The 9020-nt window shown below is 39.0% G+C and overlaps 1 protein-coding gene across 3 annotated transcripts in view; it reads left to right on the forward strand.

Moving 5' to 3' along the window:
- Positions 1–4275, forward strand: part of NUP107 (nucleoporin 107) — a 44395-nt gene extending 40120 nt beyond the window's left edge. For all 3 annotated transcript variants that reach the window (XM_043564927.1, XM_043564929.1, XM_043564928.1), the window contains 2 exons: positions 3339–3506; positions 3875–4275. In XM_043564927.1, the coding sequence (XP_043420862.1) occupies positions 3339–3506; positions 3875–3982 (276 nt within the window). In that variant the 3' untranslated portion in view covers positions 3983–4275. The remainder of the gene's footprint in view (positions 1–3338; positions 3507–3874) is intronic.
- Positions 4276–9020: the final 4745 nt, after the last annotated feature.

The raw sequence follows: 9020 nt of genomic DNA on the forward strand, positions 1-9020 counted from the left end.
TATATAACTGTTGTACTTATAACAGAACATCCCATAATTGAAACCTAAACTGAAAATACTAGCTAGGGAATAGAAATCTTGACTCTTGGATAAACTTTCTTCAGATTTAATATGTTCATTCAGGATACTAAAATCTAATTTTTTAAAATTCTGGACCTAAAAATTTAATTATATGTCATATTCAACTCAATTTAAGGATATGAAGGTAGGTCTAATAACCGTGGCTCTCACCTCTGAGCTATTCATGTAAATGACTTGGGGAGCTTTTCAAAAATGGGGTGCAGCCTCAGAGATTCTGGTTTGATTGGTCAGAGGTAGGTCAGGAGAGGGTGGTTGTTTTCTGTTTGTTTTTTTTTAATCTGGCATGAGAGCTTAGATGTGTATCCTGGGTTGAGAACCAGTTACAAAAGTACTAAATGTCATAACAAAGCACAGGTTAAGTATTTTGTGAGTTCAGAAAAAGAAAAGGTTGCTTCTCACTGGAAGAGGTCTAGATAGGATGCTTGAAATGTGTAGCATTTGACTGATTCCTGAATGAATGGGGTAGAATCTGGATGAGTTGAGATAGGAGAAAGGAGGCATACTGCAGGTAACTATTCACGTGAGTGGAAGACGCTGAGGCCTGATCCTAGAGCGTAAAAGAAACCAGGAGTGACCAGCTTTGCCTCTACACACCTCATGATCTAAGGGGAAGTGGAAATGCTGGATTTTTGGATGAACAGAAAACCATAGAAGCATTCTCAGTATCTTTCCCTCTGCTCTTCTCCATATCTTGATATATTATTCCCCCCCCCCTTTTTTTAAGATACTATATTTTTCTAGCTCCTCTAGCTCCCCTTTTCTGACCAGAAGCAAAAAAATGATAGGTTATAAGGCTAGATTAGAGCCCCTATTTACTACTATTCCTGATACTGTAGTTACTTAAAATTCTCCCTGAAGTTCATAATAGAACTCTGCTGATTTCTTACATGGTTTTGAACCTTCAGTAGGTTGCTTGGGCTAAATTTTTCTCTTCAGATTCATGCTGGTATTCATGAAGATAAAATTTTAATGTTGCAAAATGCTACTTAAGTATTTAAATTTTGAAAAGACTTGAGTATTTATACATAAATCTTTGTTCTAAATTATTAATTTTAGTAGGTTAGATGATGAAAGTTACAAAATGGACGGTCTGGAGTATTGTAAAAATAGAGTTGACAAGAGTCACTGGTTCTGAGTGATTGGGTCACTCGCATCTTTGCCCCTGCAGCCTTGGGGACAGACGGCACGGGAGCACAGATAGCAGTCACTCAGAAGGAAGCAGGCTTCTCATTCTTAGCAGGCTCCAGCTGCTCATTTGACTTATGAGTAAGACCTTGATTTTAAATCCCCCTCTGAGAGTAGGGAGTGCCTATTTGAGGAAAGAAATGAAAGTGCTTTCCCTTTTAAAGCTAAGAAAGCATGAGGTATGCATTTTAATATTTACCGTTCTATATTTCTATCTCAAAACAAGACTAAAAGATTGATAGTAATGTTTCCTGTGTGTGGAAACCTGACCTAGGTCAGCATCAGTCAGTACAATTATTCATTGGTAGAATTACCACATTACATTTTATTGCTTCCTGCCACCACGTACATCTACCTTTGAAAAATGCTTTAGCAACTTAATACTCTAGTCTGTCACACGAAGATACTTTCACTGATTAATACAAGTGGTCCTAAAGGAAGAAAAATCCAAATTCTAAGAAGATTCTGCCTTTAAAAAAATTAGGTTTTTTAAAAAAAGTTTTTTTAATTTTTAAAAATTAGGTATTTTATTAGGCTTTTCTAAAGATCATTTATTTAGCTTGCCCTTTTTTTTTTTTTTTTTTTTTAAGTTTATTTTGAGAGAGAGTGAGAGCCAGGAAGGGGCAGAGAGAGAGAGAGGGAGAGAGAGAAACCCAAGCAGGCTCCGTGCTATCAGTGCAGAGGCCAGTGTGGGGCTCGATCTCCTGAGCCGAGACCCAGAGTTCGGACGCTTAACTGACTGAACCACCTAGGAGCCCCTAGTTTGTCTTGTTTTCTGTTTTATCTTACACTATGAATTCTGTGGATTTCCTTCCTATATTTAAGATTATTTCATACATTTTAAAGTTGGATACTTTATTATTATTTTAATGATTCTAGTTTTCAAATCTGTTATGACAAAATGCCTTGGATATATTTCTGTACTCTTACTGCCCACATAATTTTTAGAAGATCCACGTATATTTAGAAATGCTAATTGTTTTCTCTACATTAAGTTTTCCTCATATATCTGTTCTCTCATTAATGGTATTTTTCAAATTTATAGTTTTTTTTTTAGTTATATATATGTATATATATAGATAGATGTTTATTTTTGAGAGAGAGAGAGGGGAGACAGAGTGTGAGCGGGGGAGGGGGAGAGAGAGGGAGACACTGTATCCGAAGCAGGCTCCAGGCTCTGAGCTGTCAGCACAGAGCCCTACCTGGGGCTCGAACTCACGAACCATGAGATCATGACCTGAGTCAAAGTCAGACACTTAACCGACTTGAGACAGGCAGGCGCCCCTAGTTTTTATATTTTTGAAAAATTATACAAAGGAATCCTAAATTCACATTGCTTAAAAACAAAGTTTTTGTCCTTCTGTGTATGCCTCTCCCCACCTTCCCCCACCCCCATCATGACCTTTCTCCCCAGCAGCAATCACCACTGTCAGTTTGGTGTCCTTTCTGGATGTTTTTCCATCTGTACACATACATCCAGGGGAAAGGGGCTTATTTTCTGTTCTGATTTTTGTTCTAGCAATAATTAGTCTCTAACTCTTACTGTTTTAAGCATTTTTTTTTTTTTAATGTTTATGAGAGAGTGACAGAGAGTGAGTCAGGGAGGAGCAAGAGAGGGGGAGACACAGAATCTGAAGCAGGCTCCAGGTTCTGAGCTGTCAGCACAGAGCCCGATGCGGGGCTCAAACCCACGAACCTCAAGATCATGACCTGAGCCAAAGTCAGACGTTTAACCAACTAGCCACCCCAGGCGCCCCTAAGTATGTTTTTATTCAAGACATAATTATTAGACATACAAATTCAGAAGCATTTTGTTTTCATTATCAGACCTGGGGCTCCTCTAATATATTTTGTTTACCTTCATGCTTTTTTACCAAAAAATGGTGTCTCTAGCTATCATGATTAAAATCCTGCCTTGTTTTATTTTGTTTTTAATGGGCATCACAAGCTTTAGAGAAACCCCATTAGGTTCTACCTGTTACATTTTGGTTTTGATTTAGTACTTGATTTTTTTTTTTGTGACACTACTTAGCTTAAACTTGTTAAGATGACAACTTGATGTCTGTCTATAGGATGCTGAAGAAGACCATGAAAGAACACATCAAATGGTTTTACTGAGAAAGCTTTGTCTGCCCATGTTGTGTTTTCTGCTTCATACCATATTGCATAGTACCGGCCAGTATCAGGAATGCTTGCAGTTAGCAGACATGGTATCCTCTGAGCGCCACAAACTGTATCTGGTAAGTTCTAGAGCATTTGCAGTTTTAAATTTTAGTGATTTGAGAAGCTATGTAGTAATATTTGATTTTGCAAGATGTGTCTACATTTTTTAGATGTTCTTAGATTTTCTTAAAGTAATGGTCCAGTTCTAATGTTTGTTCTTTTCTCCAAAAATATGTACATATTCGTAAGCAGTTAGAAGTAAATAAATTGGCTCAAAGGAATAGCTTTGAAGTTCTTGGACCATGCTAACATACCGGCCTCCAGCTACATAAATCGTTTTAAAGAGGAATTTCTTCTTACATTAAGCTAATCTGGTTGATTAGGTGACTCCAAGTTCATAGATTCTTCCTTGTTCTCATTCTCTTTTTCCTTTTCTTAAAATCAGGTATTTTCTAAGGAAGAACTGAGGAAATTGCTACAGAAGTTAAGAGAATCCTCTCTAATGCTCCTAGACGAGGGACTTGATCCATTAGGATATGAAATTCAGTCATAATCCATCCACTCTTTGTGATCTCGCTAATTTCCATGATAAATGGACTTTTCTGTAAAATATACATATTTGTAACTACTGGGTTTTTTTCTTTTGCATTGTCCTGGGGAAAATGCTTGAAAATTTAGACATTTGAATTTTGTATTTTTTGGAATATTATGGTGATACTTTGAAATTTTAATGTATTATGTCAGTATTTCCCTGTGTTTATTAATAAAATTATGTAAAAATTAAAATTTTCTGTTCTTACAAGTTCCAGGATTGTCTATTATGTAATGAATGAGAAGTTAAATTTCTTATTATCATATTTTTCTTCTGTGATCATAAGTATTCTAATATCTCAAAATTATAAAGAGGATGAAAAGTAGATACATTTCTAAGCCAATTATGTAATTGCTCATAAAACGTAATACTTTTTAAATACTACAGGTAAAATGAATATAGCAAGACTTTTGTCTAATATTATGCTCTTGTTTATTTTGAAAACATTTTTATTAACCTCTCAGCAAACTGGCTACTAAAATAAGTGGGATCTTGCAAAGACTTAATGTAGTATCTGGTACATAGAAAGCACTGAATAAACTAGGAAATACAAAATGAGTGGAATCTAGTCCAGCCCTTCTAGTAGGGGAAATAAAACAAATACATTTTTAAAACACCGTCAAAAAATGCAAGTAATCTGGGGCACCTGCGTGGCTAAGTTGATTAAGTCTCCAACTCTTGGTTTTAGCTCAGGTCATGATCTCGTAGTTCGTGGGTTTGAGTCCTGCATCGGGCTTCATGTTGACAGTGTAGAGTCTGCTTGGGATTCTTTCTGTCTTCTCTCTGCCCTTCTCCCCCCCCCCCCCAAATAAATAAATAAACTTTAAAAAAAAATGCAAGTAATCTGAGCAGGAAGAAACTACTTCCAGCTAAGACATCTCTGAGGACAAAGCACTGGAGTTGCCGTTCGAGTAATGCACTGAATTTGCAAAGGCAAAGATACGGCCCAAGAAGGGTGAGGCACTGCATGTTGGGAAATCAGTATGTGCAAGGCCCAGAAATGGTGCTGCCTGTTTATGAATCGGCAAATATGCCAAATTGACAAGAGCGTAGGAGTTACAAGGGGGAATAACTAAGATAATGTGACTCTAAAAGAAAACATGGTCCAGATTAGTAACTCCTAAAGCTGGCTGAACATCTGAGTTACCTGAGGAATTTCTTAAATACATATTTATAGATGCCACCTCTACAGATGTCTGGCAACGGGGCCTGGGATAGTGTCTTAGAACTTGTACTTTTAAGTAGAATATGCCGTAGGTGATTCTAATTAGTTTGGGATATTCTGGCTTAAATGATCCTCCCCTTGTACCCACAGCAGACAGCAGTAGTTGTCCCAACATTGTTCTGTCATCAGCTGGGGAAAGGTGGAGAAGCAGTGGACTCTGCCTCAAGTTTTTACTGATGCTAGTGAAACTGACCCAAAGATGAAATATTTACTTCCCCAAACCTCTTTCATTTTTAGACATTAAAAAAATGAGATGGGGCACCTGGGTGGTTCAGTAGGTTAAGCGTCCGACTCTTGGTTTTGGCTCAGGTCATGATCTTGCAGCATCATGGGTTCAAGCCCTATGTCGGGGTCTGTGCTGACAATGCGGAGCCTGCTTGGGATTCTCTCTCTCCCTCTCTCTCTCCCCCCCCCCCCACTCGTGCTCTGTCTTTCTCAAAATAAATAAATAAAATTTTTAAAAATTAGAGCATTATGAACGGACTTGAAAATCTAAATCTTAAACTATGTATAAGACTTGTCTGCTAAAAACTACAAAATACTGATAAAGGAAATGGAAGAAGATCAAAATAAATGGAGAGGCACACCATGTTCATTAAATGGAAGACTCAACATAGTGAAGATGTCATTTCTCCCCAAATTGATAATCAGGTTTAACACAGTTCTTATCAATATTTCAGCAAGAAAATAGATTGTATATTAGTTGCTGTGCTTGAATTAATTTTCTTAGGTGTGATTGTTGTATTGGGGCCAGATAGGAGAGCATCCTTATTTTTTTTTTTTTAATGTTTATTCTTGAGAGAGAGAGAGACAGAGCATGAGCAGGGGAAGGGCAGAGAGAGAGAGGGAGACACAGAATCCGAAGCAGACTCCAGGCTCCAAGCTGTCAGCCCAGAGCCCGACATGGGGCTCAAACCCACGGACCACAAGATCATGACCTGGACTGAAGTCAGACGCTTAACCGACTGAACCACCCAGGCGCCCTGAGAGTATCCTTATTAAGAGATACACACTAAACTATTTAGAGATGAAAGGTCGTGAAGTCTGCATTTTACTTTAAAATGGCTTAGCTTTAAAATAAAAGTCTACATGGGGCGCCTGGGTGGCGCAGTCGGTTAAGCGTCCGACTTCAGCCAGGTCACGATCTCGCGGTCCGTGAGTTCGAGCCCCGCGTCGGGCTCTGGGCTGATGGCTCAGAGCCTGGAGCCTGTTTCCGATTCTGTGTCTCCCTCTCTCTGCCCCTCCCCCGTTCATGCTCTGTCTCTCTCTGTCCCAAAATAAATAAAAAACATTGAAAAAAAAATTAAAAAAAAAAAAATAAAAGTCTACACTGGGGCGCCTGGGTGGCTCAGTCAGTAAGCGTCCAACTTCAGCTCAGGTCATGATCTCGTGGTTTGTGGGTTCGAGCCCCGCGTCGGGCTCTATGCTGACAGCTCGGAGCCTGGAGCTTGCTTCAGATTCTGTGTCTCCCTCTCTTCTGCCCCTCCCCCACTTGTGCTCTCTGTCTCTCAAAAATGAATAAACGTAAAAAAAAAATTAAAAAGAAATAAAAGTCTACACAGATAAATATGTCAAAATATTAACTAGGGTCTCTGTGAAGGGCACAGGAGTGTTTATTATACTAATCTTTCAACTTTTCTGTAGATTTAAAAATCTTCAAAATAGAAGATTTGGGTGGAGTTAAATAATGACAGGACAACTGAATATCCATATGGAAAAGAACTGTGACCCCCACTTTATACCATTAACAAAAATTAGAGATGGATTATAAAGCTCAATATTAAAGCTAAAACTAAAGCTTTGAAGAAAAGGAATACCTTTATGACCTGCAGATAGGCAAAGATTTCCTATACAAGAAAAAAATGACAGAAAGCCATAAGCATAAAGAAAAAATGTAATCCTTAGACTTCACCAAAATACAAAACCACTCATCAAAGACCCCGTTATGAAAATAAATAAGGTAGACACAGACTAGGAGAATATATTTGCAAAAATATATCAGATCTTTGGGCAGAAAAAACTCCCACTCAATATATAAAGAAATCTTACAACTCAATAAAGCAAAAAGTGGGCCAAAGAATAGATGATTCATAAAGGAAGATAATGTGCATAACCAATAAGCCCACGAAAAAGTGCTCAAATCAATGGAGAATGCAAATGAAAACCATAATGAGATATCACCACACATCCATCAAAATGGCTAAAATCAAAAAAGACTGACACAACCAAATTGTGAGGTTGTGGAACAGCTGTGATACACCTGCTGGGGGAATATAAAATGGTACAATCTTTGGGGAAAGTTTTGGCTTTCCTATAACCACCTATCCTTTAACCTAGAAATTTCACTCCTCTGTACTTATCCAAGAAAATGAAAATAAATTCTACGAAAACATGATGCACACATATTCATAGCAGCATTATTTATAATAGTCCAAAACTGGAAATGCCCCAAGTGTCCATCAATAGGATATCTATAAACAAATTGTGGAATGTTCATACAAAACAATACTACTCAGCAATATGAAAATGGAAAAACCGATATACTCAACAAAAGAACCTAGGGGCGCCTGGCTGGCTGAATTGGAAGAGCATGGGAGTCTTAATTACAGGGTTGTGAGTTTGAGCCCCATGTTGGGTGTAGAGATTACTAAAAAAATAAATAATTTAAAAAAATATTTTGAGAGAGAGCAAGCAGGGGAGGGGCAGAGAGAGAGAGAGAGAGAGAAAATCACAAGCAGGCTCTGCACTGTGCCTGACACGGGGCTCGAACTCACAAACCGTGAGATCATGCCCTGAGCCGAAAATCAAGAGTCAGACACTTAACTGGCAAAAAAACAAAAACAAAAACAAAAACCTAGATACAGGGGCACCTGGGTGGCTCAGTCGGTTAAGTGTCCAACTTCAGCTCAGGTCATGATCTCGCAGTTCGTGAGTTCATGCCCCACACTGGTTTCACTGCTGTCAGCCTGTCAGCGCAGAGCCGGCTTTGGATCCTCTGTCCCGTCTCTCTGCCTGCCCGCCCCCCCCAAAAACACACAAAAACAAAACCTAGATGCCAAAAGTACATACTGTATGATCCATTTATGTGAAGTTCTAGAACAGTCAGAACTATGGTGAAGAAAAAATGAGAACAGTGGTTTCTTCGGGCGTTGGGGAGTGGGGATTTTCTAGGGAATTTTGTGAGGTGATGGATATGTACTGTATCTTGACAGGGGTGTGGGTTACATAGGTGCATCCACATCACAAAATGTACAGTTTATTGCATTTGAATGAATGCAAATTTGCTTTTGAAAGATCAAATGGAGCAGTGAAGGGACGCCTGGGTGGCTCAGTTGCTTAAGCATCTGACTTCCGGCTCTGGTTATGATCTCTTGGCTCTCATGGATTCCAGCCTCCCAGTCGGGCTCTGTGCTGACAGCACAGACAGAGCCTGAAGCCTGCTTCTGATTCTGTGACTCCCTCTCTCTTTGCACTTCCCCTGCTCACACTTTATCTCTCGCTCCCCAAAATAAATAAGCAGCAACAACAACAACAAATGGAGACGTGAAGAGCAGGTACACATGAAAATGGCATTTGGTGAAACCAGGTGATGGGTACAGGAGGGTTCACAATGCTATTTTAACTTTGCACAAGTTTTCAATTCTCCACAGTTAAAAGAAGGGGCAGTGGTCCCAGAGCCAGAGAAATTGGGGTTGGAATCTTACTCTCATCCCATTCTAGCTGCAAGGTAACAGCCACAAACCTCTATAGTCAACATCTGTAAATGAGCAATAA

This window comes from Prionailurus bengalensis, chromosome B4, assembly GCF_016509475.1.
Source record: "Prionailurus bengalensis isolate Pbe53 chromosome B4, Fcat_Pben_1.1_paternal_pri, whole genome shotgun sequence".
Lineage (NCBI taxonomy): Eukaryota > Metazoa > Chordata > Mammalia > Carnivora > Felidae > Prionailurus > Prionailurus bengalensis.